Raw genomic sequence first — 15,996 nt, 5'->3', positions numbered from 1 at the left:
TATCATAAACCAGAAACTTTGGGACCTAAGCTGACACTTGTGTTTAATTTAATTTCATAGGAATTATTCAGTTTATTAGGTTTACTTGCATTTCAGCATATTTAACACTATTTAACATTCCTATTTGGGGAAAATTCAACTAATATGTTAGACACTAAAACATCCACATATAACAAACACATGAAACAAGCACTCTTTGTTCACCTGCTCATCTGAAATATTCTGGAATGCCTGCAACATATTAGGGCATGTGGGCAGAAGCATTAACAGTTCCCAGACACGTCTGGATAAGTTTTCTGCGTGGAGATGAAGTTCTTCACACCTTGCACTCTGACAAATCACAAAACAAGAACTGTTATTGTGAACTTGGTTGTGAAAATAAGATTTCAAAGTTAAAACCAAATATTTATTCTTAGCTAAGAAGTGGTATTTCCTATCTGATGTCAATCCATAAATAGAACATGATAGTCCCACTGAACCTGCATGAATTTGTTACATTATCTTTAGTTTATCACATATATTTAAGTGTAAATAACACTTTATAAATTACTGCTTCAAGTACACTAGTAATTATTTGATTTCCCAGAAGCTAATGATGCCATATAAGACAGAAAGCTTGAGGTTTTTATAAACCTTTCTTCAAGCCAATTCCTATTATTAGTCACTACATGTATTTAAATAATCGATGTTCTTTCTTAAGGATTACTCCTTTATAGCTTCTACAATATTTAGAACATTGGAAATATTGTAACAACGTTAAGAAATCAGAAAACTCATTGTAATTATTATATCATAAGTTAAATATGAACAAATAGAATAGATAGATAGATAGATAACAACTGGTTAGAGTACACAAGAAGCAGACTAGACAGGAGAAATAGAGCCAATTGAACAATAGCAAATGTAATTATTCTAATAATATTAGGCTATACTACCTCACTATCTTCCATAGCCACTTCTGCAGAAGGAGGCTTAAAAGAGGCAAGCATCTCTAACAAATCAAAAAGAGTGGTGAGATGAGGTTCTTGCAGAAGTAAAAGCATTGGAATGTTGTCTTTCTGAGGAGGAGGTAGGCACGATGCTGGAAGCTGAACACCTTCACCTTTACGTTCTCTCCTTGGTGCACCCAAGGATACGAAGACCATCTAGAAACAGAAACAAGGAGGATGAGAGAAATCTTAAAATGTTCTTCAGTATGGGGGTGGTGAGACTGGAACAGGCTGCTCAGAGGTGTTGTGGATGCTCACTCCCTGGAGGTGTTCAAAGCCAGGCTGGATGAGGCCTTGAGCAACCAAGTCTACTTGAGAAGTGTCGCTGCTTATGGCAGGAAGGTTGGATGGAGTAGATGGTCTCTAAGGTCCCTTCCAGTTTAAACCATTCTATGATTTTATGTCTATGATAAACCATGGACTATTTTCAACAGGCTCATAATTAAGAACTTAAAGATACATTGATATCCTTGTTGTCAAATAATTACTGTGCAATATTTTGAGTTGTAATTAAAGTTTCATTTTGCTTTCCCTTAAGGACTGACAAAACAGTTGCATAAGCTGTCTGTTGTTAGAGCAGACAGCTCTGTTTCCATGTCCCTGATACCTTACTTTGCTGGGGAGACCCTAGTACTAGTCAAACTGCTCAGTAAGCTAAAGAAATTGGACAAAACCACATCTGGCTAACATGAATTTAGTAATTTTTAAAGCCTAAGACTGACAGCAGTAAGGACTGACAGCACTGGTTTGAGCTTACAGAAGGCATGTGCTGGACAGCCTGCAACAACTAGTTTCAGAAACTATAGGATGCTCCCAGAAGAAAACATACATTCTACCACCACTACATTTATCAGCTGCACAAGAAAACTGCAACATCAACCCATCAGTGACTGCTATCTATATGCCAGTTAATACCTGCATATCCTTAAAACCCAATTCATGAAGCGTTTTTTCATCATAATCAGTTGTCAGTTCATGTCCAGATGAAATCATTCTTACAGGTCCCATGAGGCCACCTAGGATAAAACATATTTCTGTAGATTTCTGGAATCATAGTTTCATTTTCTAATGAAAGTGCTAAGATGTTTTTTCACAGTACACCCTTCAGTCGCACTTACAATGAGGCAATAACTTAATGCAGTTTCCTTGCAAAAACCGGTTATTACACTCAACTAAATTTACTTGCATGTAGTCAGAAAATTTCTGGAATGCTTTTGGGAAAAAATGGATAGACAGCAGCCTTCCAGGGACACCTGTCTGTTAAAAATAAAACCATGAACATTTTATACAGAGTTGGGAATAATTCTATATATGTACCACTGTTCCAAATCTCCGCAGTTGGCTGCTTTGAAATGTATTGATGCAGTCAGGCAAAATAATTTCAAACAGATAAAGACAGGCAAACACACCATCCACAAAAATAATACAGAAATCTCACATCCTCTGCACTTCAGCAAAGCAGCAAAAAAGTTTGGAAAAAATAACAGCAAACAATTGGTGTAAGAAGCAAATGCAATCTCACATTCCTCTGAGCAATGCAGACTGCAAATGATCAAGAGATGTGACAAAAGATATTGAGGCCTCAAAAGAATAGTATAGCAAATGTCTGGTAAATGGAAAAATATAAATTAAGTTTATTGTACTGAAAGATAGTTAAGAGAAACATTTAATGTGAACTGCATCTACTCCTTAGAGATGTATGCTCAATGTTTTGGGTAGTGGGCACTCTTGGATATTTCTTTCACAGAAGCACGATGATAAGAACACCAGAAACGTTTTTTTAACTAATAAATGCTTTAAGTTTAGCCTGTCTGAAAACCTGCAGCTTCACTTTTCATGATAATAGTTACCTCACTTCTGTAACAATATGCTTAATACCAAGCCAACAGGTGTTACACAAGACCTGTGTCACCTCAGACATACCAGTTGTTCATGAAGCCCAAGAGCAGGAAAGTGCAAAAAGATGGTCAACAGCATAAGAAAGTGCCAGTCACAGTCAACAACAGATGAAACAAATGAAGTTCAAAAAAAGTGCAAGTCTAGAATTCCAAGAGCCAGAACTTGATATAGAAATTCTGACTATCTCCCTCTATTTAATGAAATTGAAATCTCACCAGAGAAAACAACTAAAAACTGATTATGGACAATGAGATTTAGCTTTACCAGGAAAGGCGAAAGAAAAGCTTGCCCTTTGACATCATGAGCCACCTGGGCACACTGCTGGCTCATGTTCAGCCGACTATCGACCAGTACCCCTAAGTCCCTTTCTGCCTGGCTGCTCTCCAGCCACTCTGACCCCAGCCTATAGCACTGCATGAGGTTGTTGTGGCTAATGGGTAGAACCTGACACTTAGATGTGTTAAATCTCACGCCCTTGGACTCTGCCCATCTGTCCAGCCTGTCAAGGTCCCTCTGGAGAGCTCTCCTACCCTCCAACAGATCAACACCTGCCCCCAGCTTGGTGTCATCTGCAAATGTACTGATGATGGACTCAATCCCCTCATCCAGATCATTAATAAAGATATTGAACAGATGGGTCCCAATACTGATCCCTGAGGGACACCACTAGTGACTGGCTGCCAGCTGGATGTGGCACCATTCACCACTACTCTCTGGGCTTGGCCCTCCAGCCAGTTCTTAACCCAGTGCATAGTGCTGCTGTCCAAGCCACAAGCTGCCAGCTTGGTCAGGAGTTTGCTGTGGGGGATGGTATCAAAGGCCTTGCTGAAGTCCAGGTAGAATACATCCACAGACTTCTCCAACATTACAATACCCACAAGAAGTGCACAAAATTATGGGTGTCAGCACAGGCATGCTACAAAACAAAAGGCATCATACATATATAACATGAATGAACTGAAGAGGATGTAGCAGTGCAATTCTTAATTCACTAAATCACTTTTTTCTAAACTCCCATCTAAAACCAAGATAAAAATTTCTGCTACATGGCTACGCTTGGTACAAAATAAGGTAAGGACAAGATAAGACTTTACCAAAAGGCTTCTGATAAGTGAATGGAAAAGGACTTCACAGAGAAGATAAACATGTTGTCTAAAATTCTGTCTGCCTTTATTATTATTCTTTTAAACTGTTAACTAGGAAAAGGAAGTAAGATTCATGTTTACATCTTTACTTATGGTTAGCAGTGCTGGAAAAAGATCTTCATGGACAAAACTTGTCAAGATAATACACACTACATACTAACTCTTGCTCATAACAAGAAAGCAAGCAAGCAGAACACCAAGTAGGTGTTTTAAAGTAAATGGTAATGCTTGTTTATTTAGCATATCTGGGGCAAAATAAAACTACTTTCTAAGCTCTAAATGAATGAAACCTCAAAGGGTGAAACATACAGTTTTAAGTAGTACAGCTTACCAGGGAAATCCCCCTTACGGCTGCTTTGGCCAAACTCCTGAAGCTGTGCTTGCTGATTTATCTGCTCCTTCTGCAGATTTTCGTACCAATGGGTGACTTCAGCCCGTAGATCAGCCACCTGATCACTAGGATACATTTCTATAGTCATCTGAAATAAAATACATTTTATTTTTCCAAGTGTACTGTGGACTTATCAAAACTTAACCATGTAGGAGGTACTTGCAAAAGGGCTTTTAACTTACCTTGTCAGGAAGACCAGCTGGCTGACATACAATTCGTAGTGGTAGTGACTGTTTGTCACTCAGGGCTTTCAAGTGACTGCTGATACCGGTGCCTTCAATCTGCCACTGTCTCAGATGATACGCAAACCTTAAGCAGCAGGTAAAAACATCCAAAAAAGTATTTTTGTCATGATGCATTTAACACAAGTATTCAATAAACAATGAGTGGAAAGACAAAAGTTGCAGTCTGTTCAAACTAAGAGAAGTTTTTCCTATTCTCACTATTAAAAAATGAAAAAAGAGTAAAATTGAGAAAGTTTCTTTGGTGAGGGATGTGGAAGCATGAACCACATCCACACATCTTTATACAAGGATAAGGGGCAACTCCTGTAACTGTTTAAACCTTACGTATTACCTTTCAAAATTATCCACTACTGTCCATCCTTCCTATATGCAAAGGAAAACCCATTAGCTATTACTTGAAACAATGACTCACAACTCATTAATCATTACAAGTGGAAAGGGAATACATTATAAATCAAAATATATCAATTGAGCTATTTACCTTCTCCTAAAAGCCTCCAGGTGTGTCTTCAGCATTAAGAGTCCTCTTTCAATAACAGTCAGACTTGAATGAGAGTCTTGCTCGAGGTTACTAGACGCTATCATCAGACTCTCCATACACTTGCTAATAAACTCCTGTTCTTTCTCAAGACCAGTTTTACCTATAACACCAGTTAAAGTAAACCATGTAAGCACAACTTTGAGACTATATCTTTTAACACTAAGAATAAAAAGAGTATGACAATAGATATTCCTCATGACATTTTAAACAGAAAACAAAAATGAAAATTCATACCATTGATATAATAGGAGTTGATATACTGGATAGCTGCTCGACTGACATCACCAGACTGCGCTCTTAAAGCAATACCCCAGAACTGGTCCATGCCACACAACTGTTTGGACAAATGGAAAAGAAACACAGAAACAAAACATTGCCTCGTAATTTTACTAGGAGTGACAATTTTCTAACCTGAGACATTTCATTTGCCTCTTGGCAAAATTACTGCTCAGGCTCTCACCATGGCACATATCAATTGCCATAAAGTTCTAACTTTCACAGAAGTATTTTCATACTTTGAGGCATGAGGAAAACTGGTTAAAATTTAAATGAGTGGATTTTCCTTTCTGACAAACAGGAACACTTTTAAATGAAGTCTTAAAACCACAACTGCTAGTGGTATTAATGGCAATAATTGACATTTTAATTAAAAATTGCCTCAAATCAGTTCACAGGAAAATATCCTACATATTGTTTTATTTCTAAGACAGAAATAAACTACAGAAGAAAAACTTCTGCAGCACATCATACGTAAACGCAGACACATTCTACAATGATTTCTAGTCAGAAGTTAATATGCCTAATCTTCAAATTTATAGAAGAAAATGTTACAAACCCACTCTGTAAACACACTAGTGAATATAGTTCAGTTACACTAAGAACATCGTAAACTGCACAAATATATCCAGGCACCAGGCATCACTTTCTTTGTGGTTTCCTATCTCTGTCTCTAGGTACAAAAGCCACATGTGTAAAGTCAGGATCACTAGCCTCTTTTACTGCAATTTCACTGCCAAGCATTTGGAGCTTTTGAGTCCTGAGCTTCCAGAGCTCTCCTCAAAACAGAAATCTTTGCAGACTCCCATCACTACAGGCTGTGGCATTACTATCTTGAACCAGTAAATATTCCAGTCAGTAAGTTCTCAAGAGATATGTTGCTGTACATAAGTAATCTAACTTTAGCCTTCCTTCAGAAAAAAGAAAAAGGTGAGCACAGAATCTAGGCTTACCTCAGAGTTTGAGCCACCATCATATGCACTAGTAGCCAATCGAGCCAAATTACACAAATGCTGGAAGAGGTTTAGGCCAGTCATACTAATGGTTTCAGGTTTTAGTTGTGGCATCTAAATAAAATACATGCATTTTAGTATGATAAAACCCCAACAAACAGCGGTGGAATGAACAGGAATTACAGGATATTTGTTTCAGCAGAACAGATAAATGTCATTGTTACTACCAATCACATCTGAAAGTAGATGATCAATTAAAATATATTCTTGCAAAAGATCTTAGTCTCTGAATTTTACACACCATATAAAAAAAATATCAACTACAATTGGCTTAAACAAACTTCTTTCTCTAACACTGATTTGGATTGTTAACAGTGCAGAGGGAATTGTAACATTATTACTGCAGTGTTATTGTAACATTAGCTGCTAATAAATAGTAGGACAATTTGTTAGCATACATGAAGTGTCCATTCAAACACTCAGACACTTACAAAACTAGACAAAAAAAAGCGCAACCTCAAAAAACCCCTTCACTAATTATTGCACAATCTATCCTTTTTGTCATGTCATCTGTTGAAATGGATGGGACTCCTTGCAAAAAGTTCTACTGCTGCATGTTCCTATTTTCAGTGGATGGATGGATAAGATTTATATACCACTCCCCAAAAGAAGTAGTTATTTTTTCAGCCAGGCAAACTATACATCATAAAAGAAAGGACAGTTTAGAGTGGCTTTTTTGTTTTCAAATTGAAAAGTGTTACACAGCTTCAGATACAGTACACAGGATAGTTGGCAAAGCAATACTCAAAAACCTCACATGAATCTGTTCCCCTCTTCCCTCCAGGCAGAGAAAAATTATTGCACGACAAGTGGGGCCCTCCCAGTCTACTGGAGACGCATCTTTCATAGAAACATTATGTTAAATAGCACTTATTCAGACAAACATTTTTATTAGCATTAATAAGGCTGCAATTAATTCTCTACATACCTTTTCTAAAAAAAGATGCTTGTAAGTCTCCATACCCATGGCATGCTGATCTTTGCTTCGAACTTGATTTAAAAACCAATGTAGTGCATCATCGTAACATTCAGAATCTTCTACTAGGCAGTGCCACAGTATGTCCACTTGCTCTAAACTCAACCCTAAAATTAGGGAAGTCCTTTTAATTACTCCTATTTAACACCAAATACATACAATGATATTCTATAAACCCCCAAGAATATATTAAAAAAAAACAGTTTAAGACAAAAAGGTTTTGAAAAGAACAAAAGAAAAATGCAACACCCCCCAATCAGGAATCATAGACTCTTCCCCTCTTAGAGCTGGCAATCAGCTACAGTTTTTGGTCATTAGTGCTGGCAGTTTGTACTATGCCAGTGAGTAGAGTACGATGGCATGGTATCTTGTACCAAATGGCAGCTTGCTCCTCAATTCATAGTAATTTGGCACAACCTGAAGTCTAGCTTTGAGCTGGGTATTGAGACTGGATGAAAATAGTATCACTGTAACTACTTCATTGTTAATCCTTTCAAGAAAACCATAGGTTTGTTTTCTTTGCTGGCATATACACTTGTGATCCCAATAAATTTCTTTAAGAAGAATTGTGGCTGTCCTGTCAGCAAACGTATTTTTACAAGTTTTGTTGTTTGTTTGTTTTTCTCTTAGCTACAGATATTCTCATTCCTTCCTGTACTCTAATGACCACAGGGACAAGCCAAGCACTGTATGCCAAATTTGAATAATTATAGTGAGACTACCCAAACGACTCCTCCCTTGAGTCCTTTTAATAATTACCTCAATACAATCAACTGAAGGTCTGTACAGAGCTGATGCTGAGACAACACTGGAAGCTATTAATTTACAAGGGCTTAAAAGAGTGGACAAAACAATTTATGGAAAGGAAAGTCAGCACAAATTACTAAAAACAGAGTAAATCATGTTCCGCTTTCAATTCCAGCAGCTACATCAAGATATTTCCATTTTTAACATCTAGAGTGAAAAGATTTCAGCATCTGCACAGATCAACTACTACACAGCAAACCAATTTTCAACAGTATTAAACTAGAAGGGATTGGACGTGGCACTTGGTGCCATGGTCTAGTCATGGGGTCTGTATTGATAGGTTGGACTCGATGATCCTCCAGGTCATTTCCAACCTTAGTTATACTGTGATACTGTTTAATATCATAACTTACAGTGTACTCCAGTAAGAGATCTCTGGTAACATTATGGACACAAACAAAACCCCTCATTTCCATAATTACAACAATTCTAATATTTAGAAAAGCTGAAGCACAGAGAACAAAAATTTGTTCTCACAGAACTGCAATAGAAATCAAAATTCCAATGCTGGTTCTGTGCTTTTGTTAGAAAAAAAGTCTTCCTTCTTTTGAGACAGTACCAGAGTTGATTTAAAACAGTATCTGTTTAAAATATTATGTTTATTAAGGTAACATTGATATTAAGAATTATATGAGCCTTACTGTGAGGTGCTTCACTACAAAGTACCTCAAATACTTACTGAAGTGGTCTGGTGATCCTAGAGTTGAAAACACACATGTCAGGAATTGAAGACGAACCTGAACTTCTGCACTGTGGCTGTATCTAAATTTGTATAAAACCAGAGGTACATTTAATTGTTTACTGGCGTAACTTTTGCTCCCACTCATACATGTGTGTCTTAAAAGAGTAAACACTGTTTTTTTTCTAAACTTTGTTCTGAATATAGAGTCTACAGTCCACTTGAGCAACATTACACAACCACAGCAAAGTACTGGAATGACACACTAGTTGTTACCAGTTAAGGTACTTCTTTTGTTGTTCTTTGCAAGGGAGGGGAGTGAGATTATGGGGGTTTTGCCATTCAGTCCAAATCAAGTGCATATTTCTGTCCTTAGTGCCTTTCAGAATCTGACCTTCATTTTTTCCCTAGCTTGTAAAATGGTGATATTCCTACTCAGAACTTCCAATCTCCAATACGTACTACTTATAAAAACATTTTCATAATTTGTGTTAAAACATTAACTTATAAATAAAGTAGAAGCTTACTGGTCAAAGGACCAGAATAGCCTGAGTTTAAAGGAATTAATCCCACTTTCAAACAGCTTTTGAAGTACTTCCTCACTAGAGCAATGCCCAATGTAAACAAGAATGGTAGAGTAGAAATTTGATTCATAAATAGCACCATTTTTCAGTTGTGTATGCCCATATTTACACACTGATTTTGACAATTGTCAAAACATGAATAGCCTATTACTCCAGGATTAGGAAAGCTAGAAATTGTGTCATTTGCCTATATGCACCTAATTTTAATCATACAGAGAGTGCAGATCAGTGTGTTAAATGGAAAAAACCTACTACAAAGGTTAATAATAATAGATTTCAAAAGTGAAACATTTAAATAGTTTTATTATGTGAAATAATTTGAAATTGATTTGACTACATAAAATATTTGTGCGTTATTTATAAACAATTATTTGACCTAATGCCTAACAAAGTGACATGAGAGTTGTGTGGATATTTTTAAGGAAAAGGAATGTTACTTTAAATATTACTGGATTTACAGACCATTGTCTGCAATTTGGGTTAGTATTTAACATCCCTCTTAGAAGTATTTACTTCTATGAACACATCAGAAGCACCAGAAAAGCCAGAAAGGAATGATTTAAACCATAAAACAACAAACACATAAAGCCAGTTGTGTACTTACAATGCATGTTTATGTCGTCCTTCCCTGACTGCCTGAATGTAGTGTACCAAATTATCAAAGAAAAGTTTCATCATATTAAGTTCCTTTTCTGCCCACCTGTGTCAATTTAAAGGGCAGAAATTATTATGGTTTGCTTAAAAAGATCAGAAAAGCTACAGAAATTACAAAGCCATTAAAAACTGCATATGCAAAACCCCAAAGTAAATATTCCATTTCCTATCAACCATGAGTTCAGGAGTATTTTTCCAGCACAGCACTCTTCTCTTCCTTGTCATCATTATCATTTTCAGGAACAGGACCAATGTAGAATACTCCTTTCTGAGACTATGAAACTATTTCTAAGGGCCCTAATTCAGAAAAAGTCAAAGCCAAAACTCAGAACTGGGCATATATTTAAATGCCATGTCAAAAAGGCCAAGAAAAATTGCTGATAATCACTGCAGTCTTTCTCAGATGTTTCAGTAGTATGTTCTCTGAGTTAGGCCAGCTAGTTATACAGTTTCTTCTGGCAGGGAATGCTGTATGATCTGTCTTCACATTTCAAAGGTTTTCTTATAAACTAAGTGTTTTATTACTGAGAAGCATTTGATATGCAATCAGAACAGTGACATAACATTAAATTATCACAACTACTTGATGTCTAGTACTCTCTGCAAGTCCTTTGGAATTTAAAGGAGTGGAGATTAAAAGAAACCACAACTTAGTCTTCACCTTAGCTGGAAGAGTAGTGCATATTATGAAGAAATCTCAGCCTGAGTGAGTAGGTAAGCTCATACATCCAGGACATACAAGGATGGACAATAACCTTAGGTCATTATTAATTTGGACCACTTTGAAGAAGCAAGCTTTGTAGCACACCACCAATGTCATCACTTCCGTTAGTCTGTTGCAGACAAGGGGCTACTTACATTGTTATCCAATGTGTATCATAACTGCTCCCAAACTGTTGAAATGTACCAAACAGCTTTGGAAGAAGACGAAGTGAAACTACTACTGATCTGAAGGAGAAAGAGAGAAATGATGACAATATATGATTGTCACGAGATTAAAATAGTCAATTTTAAAAGTACTTTGAGAAGCTTGGGTTCAGCGAGCAAATATGCTAACAAAGCACTGGAATTATCTGTGTTAAGCTCACCATCATGTCAGTTAGTTCTCTGAATCTGAATTACACGTACCTCAAATTCATTACATGTAATACCTTACAGACACAACTCTTGGACAAGTATGAAAATAAGCCAGTACATATTTCAAAAGGTAATTTTTTTTCAGTTTCATAATACATATCTTTTAAAATTTCAGCAAGATGAGTGTATTTCTTCTACAGAAAGATGACATAGGAGAAATGTATCTACCTCAAACTCCTTACAGATACAAGTAGGTGTGCTCTAAGGCAACTATTTAGGAAACTCAGCAAGTGCATAAACTGCATGTAACTGAACTTTCAGCTCAGTGATAAGTATATTCACATTTTTTCTACAATAAAGATCGCAATATACTTGTAACTCACCCCACACATACAAGTCTTAGCAAGAAGGTGATGCCCAGCAGATTTGTTCTATCAACAAAATAAATCCTGCTTTTGCTAGTCTTCAAACTGCACAGTGTCATAGCTCCAGATTACATTAAAGCAAGTTATCTGAGGTCAAGTTCCTACATCTACCTGCAGCTGCTTCTTCACAGAAATTAGACCCCACAATAGTTTTGATGGAAAAGAACTTGTCTGCTCCTCAGCCACTTGCAAGTAAAATTGAAATACTCAACTCAAAATGCTTATGCTAAGGCACCTGATCTTGTGCTCAACTGGCTAAGATCTAGACCCAAATTTATCAGCTGGTAGGAAGGCAGGAACCTCTAGCTTAAGGGGGAACACACAAGTGCAAAAGATGGGAGAAATTAAGAGCACTGACAGAATAGAAAAGTGGAACATCAGATACATCTGTAACACATTGAGTACTGTTTTTATCCTTCTCCTTTTTTTCTAGTTTAACTTGTCTTCCTGTAAAATTAAATAACTGTTACAATCAACTTGGATTTCCTCTATGTTGCAAAAAGAGATAAAGGGAGAAACAGATAATTTAAGTTACCTGTTGTTTGCTAAATTTTCTAAGCAGCCTTCAATAAATCTCATTCGAATCTGTCTGTCAGTGAACCAGCATACTAAAGAACAGAGCAGCTTCTCTGCTTCATTTATTAACCCTTCAGAGAGATGAATCTACAGCAAGTAGAAAGAGAGGTCACTGAATAGTATATGTTTATTTTCTTTTTAAAAAAAGATTATTTTCTGGTATTCAACTTACTGCATCTTCATCCTGGACCAGATCCCACAAAAGGGTATTTCCTTTCTTACAAACATTATCCAAATTAATGTCCGTCACTGCATTGCTATTATATTGATGCTTATGAACTGCTGGTCCTGAACAAAAAACAAAAACCATTATTGAATAAACAGAAGCAACTATCTAATTTGGACATTATTCCCTAACTGCATGAACAAAAACATGCTTTGTTTGTGATTTCAGCTGTTTCGAAGTGTGCACAACACCATGATAATTGCAGCCTTTTCCCAAAGAGGGTTTGCTTTGAAGACAAAATATTATGAACATACAAGAAGCCATGAGGATAGTTAAGCCAATCTGTATCCTGGTTTTGATAATGGCAAGGTGCAATAAAAGCACTACTGAAGACCTGCAGGTGTAAGCGCAAAGCTCTTTTTAATGCAACTAGATTTAATTCGTAGTGTAATTAAAATATTTGTAAGGTCTTTGTGCAATGCTGTGATCTAAAGGGAAGTATCTTTATAACTACCATGGTTGGAAAGGAAGAAAGCAGCACATTTCAATAAATTCCCCTCATCCTGCATGATCTCCTATATCTTAACTAAGAAAACCCAGGAAAAACAAATGCTAATTTTTATATATTACAGAGTATCAAAGTGCACAATTTCAGAAACTCATCATGTTTCATAAACACTGAGACACATTTTCCTTCTTCTATATGGCCACAGCTGGCACCATTCATTTATCTACTATTTGATACTATTTTCATGCCATGGCAAAGTCAAGCAGAAAATTTAGATTGCATGCAGAACACTAATTATTCGCACGTGCAAACTAGGGGTGTCAAAACTAATCTGCACTGATGGCCTCATGCTCAAACAATAATTTGGATCTTCAGTAAGATATGTAGAATCTATGGAAAATATTGAAAAAATATGCTGATTTACAGCTTGTTTCAAGGACAAAGTTTTAGTTGTTTATTCAACTCTCTAGTGTAGGAAAAAAATCCTTCCAAATTTCCAATGTCAGGCTGAAATTATAATTCAGCTCCACACAACAAGAAGCACTAAGTGTAGAGAAGAGACTTCTTACTCAACTGTGCTTCAGGCACAGATATAAATTGTACTGGGTTTACTGTCTGCTGCAAGATAGCAAACTTAGTTCTGCCAGACCAGTGAAGAAAAATGTCAAAGATTCAGCAACTATACCCTCTGCTGTATTTAAAAGGAGAATAAAATAGAAAATAAACTGCCCCAATAGCATATGGAGAGATGATACAATTCTTGAGAAGTGTTTCAGTAGCATCTTAAATTACACCCTAAAGTAAACTAGAAGATTTGGCAGTGTAAGCTGAAATATCATAAAATGGCCTTTAAGGCAGCTCCATAAGATATAATATTATATTTTAACTCATTTTCCCAAAACTATCTTTTGTACAGTCCATTATGGTTAATTCAGTTAAGATGACAAATACACAGAATCACAGTAAGATCCATCCATCAGAAGAAATACTGAATAGGGTCTGAGAGAGAAAAGGAAAAAGAAAAACTATATTGCATTTGAGTATCATCTTTCTTTTTACTTTAATAATTGATTAGAAAAAACATTTGCTAGGCTCTTTATTGCCTTTATTTGTTTTAACTTGCACTAAAAGCTCCAGTAGAAGCGGGGGAAATTTAAAAGGTAAACACAGCTGAATCTCATGTGATACAAAAATTAATCTTCCTTGCTCTCCTGTTTTTTTCTTTTCTTTCTGGATCACTTCTGCTACCCACCTCCTGAGCTTGTGCTGGGAGCTGATCCAGCCAAAAACCAACCATGGGAGAATACAGGAAGAGACTCTGGCCCCCAGGGCTGCAGGCCTTAGGTCAGCTCAAGCTGCTGGGGAGGAGGGGAAGTGACATGGTCTAGTAGGCATGAGGTGTTGGGTGACAGGTTGGACTTGATGATCTTTGAGGTCTTTTCCAACCTTGTTGATTCTATGATTCTATCTTTAGGAGAAGCAGTAAAATCTCAGTAGTCACTGTAGTTTGTTTGGGCAAATATACATGTCTGGTTAAAATAAGGTTATTATTTTAATTACTGAAGATGAATTCAAAATTATATAAAACAGTTAGAAGTACAACATTTTTCTTGTTTGTTTTCTTGTTTGTTTTACCTTGACTAAGATGTTCATGATAAATAGAGGCAAGATTAGGAAGGTGCTGCTGAAGATGAGATGTTAGCTCAGCATGTGAATTAATCTGTACAAGCTCTTCTTCACATCCAGACTCTTCCCCATCGAAATCAGCCATATTTTTCTCTGATTTTGCGCTGACTTGGGAGCTACTGCAGCTGACGTCATCTGCACTTAGCATATCATCAACCATATGCCTGTAAAAGAATGTTAGAATGAACAGTATCAAAGAGAAAGCTGTTTATAGCAGATTACAAGTGAGCAAACATTTCCCTAACGTTAGGATGAATCATCTGTCTGAACAACAAACCTTTGTATGAATTTGAGAAACTATTACACATAAAATGAAGGTCTCGCTATCATGATGATTGTGTTGATTTCCATTAATGTTAACTCAACAGAGCATTTTCCAGAACAATTTTAACATTTTGTTAATAACAGTCTTATTTATTAAATACAAAAACTTCATAGAGCCCCTTAATCAGATGTTAACAAAACAGATCACGGTGTAACTATTTGTGGTAACTATCATTTCTGTAATACAAAAGTATCCTGAATGAGAGCAAAATGTCCATTGAAACTTCTGCCCAGAGTGTGTGCTTTTCTACCACTTTTATTTCTGTTAGAGGAGGAATGAGAAGAAACATCAAGCTACCTACCCATCATGGTGATGGTGGTGGTGGTGATGGTGGTGGTGATGCTGTGGCCCAATGAACTGTCGACAGTTAAACAATTCATTTCCAATAGTTTCCCCAAGGAAGTCCCCTGTGTGAGTTATACAAGAATCTTGAGACCCTTGTGAGATGTGAGCCGTGCTCATTTCCCCTGTCATATCATGCTCGGCATCCTCAGCATGCGAACAAGCATCCAGCATTCTAATTCGATTATCCACCGGTGTCACAGAGTCAGTGCTAAAAACATGGTCCTTTCCTGCCCCATTATTTGCACCACTCCTCTCCACTGCCCCTTGTGAATCTCCCAGACAAATGCCTGTTTGTGATTCTAGTTTCCTGTTTCGTAGTTCTGTGCTCCTACTGCTTTTCTGGGGATTATGACTCCTATCTTCTTCCTCTTCATCCTCCTCCTCTTTGAGAGCTTCAATATCTGCAATGTCTTCAGACTGCACCTCACTGCCAGGGCTTCCAGCAGACTGGCTTGCGTGACTGGAGTTGGCCTCATTACTGGATCCATCACTGTGGCCACTGCTGCTACCAGGACCACTACTGCCATCCTCACCACTGTTGGCTGTCTCATCAGAGCTTCCTTGCATGGATTCCTGAAATTGTTGGTTTTTTTAAAGATTGGTGGACAAATAAAACACCACTGAAAGCACATAATCAATATCATCATCATTCAAACACTACTCTTCATTTAGGAGGAAATATGTTCAAT

The 15,996-nt window shown here is 37.0% G+C and overlaps 1 protein-coding gene across 7 annotated transcripts in view; it reads right to left on the bottom strand.

The window, feature by feature from the left end:
- USP34 (ubiquitin specific peptidase 34) overlaps positions 1-15,996 on the bottom strand; it is a 118,743-nt gene that overhangs the window by 49,599 nt on the left and 53,148 nt on the right. For all 7 annotated transcript variants that reach the window (XM_068153223.1, XM_068153228.1, XM_068153227.1 and 4 more), the window contains 16 exons: positions 15,264-15,880; positions 14,587-14,801; positions 12,450-12,565; positions 12,237-12,364; positions 11,058-11,147; positions 10,150-10,245; positions 8,962-9,044; positions 7,428-7,582; positions 6,440-6,553; positions 5,445-5,544; positions 5,151-5,310; positions 4,607-4,733; positions 4,365-4,512; positions 1,905-2,005; positions 936-1,145; positions 205-330 (listed from right to left, as the gene is read on the bottom strand). In XM_068153223.1, coding sequence (XP_068009324.1) covers positions 205-330; positions 936-1,145; positions 1,905-2,005; positions 4,365-4,512; positions 4,607-4,733; positions 5,151-5,310; positions 5,445-5,544; positions 6,440-6,553; positions 7,428-7,582; positions 8,962-9,044; positions 10,150-10,245; positions 11,058-11,147; positions 12,237-12,364; positions 12,450-12,565; positions 14,587-14,801; positions 15,264-15,880 — 2,586 coding nt within the window. The remainder of the gene's footprint in view (positions 1-204; positions 331-935; positions 1,146-1,904; positions 2,006-4,364; positions 4,513-4,606; positions 4,734-5,150; positions 5,311-5,444; positions 5,545-6,439; positions 6,554-7,427; positions 7,583-8,961; positions 9,045-10,149; positions 10,246-11,057; positions 11,148-12,236; positions 12,365-12,449; positions 12,566-14,586; positions 14,802-15,263; positions 15,881-15,996) is intronic.

This window comes from Melanerpes formicivorus, unplaced genomic scaffold, assembly GCF_026170545.1.
Source record: "Melanerpes formicivorus ecotype bairdi unplaced genomic scaffold, bMelFor1.0.p_v2 SCAF_25, whole genome shotgun sequence".
In the NCBI taxonomy this organism is placed as follows: Eukaryota; Metazoa; Chordata; class Aves; order Piciformes; family Picidae; genus Melanerpes; species Melanerpes formicivorus.
The sequence above is the reverse complement of the archived record's forward strand: the minus strand, read 5'-3'. Positions and strand labels throughout refer to the sequence as shown.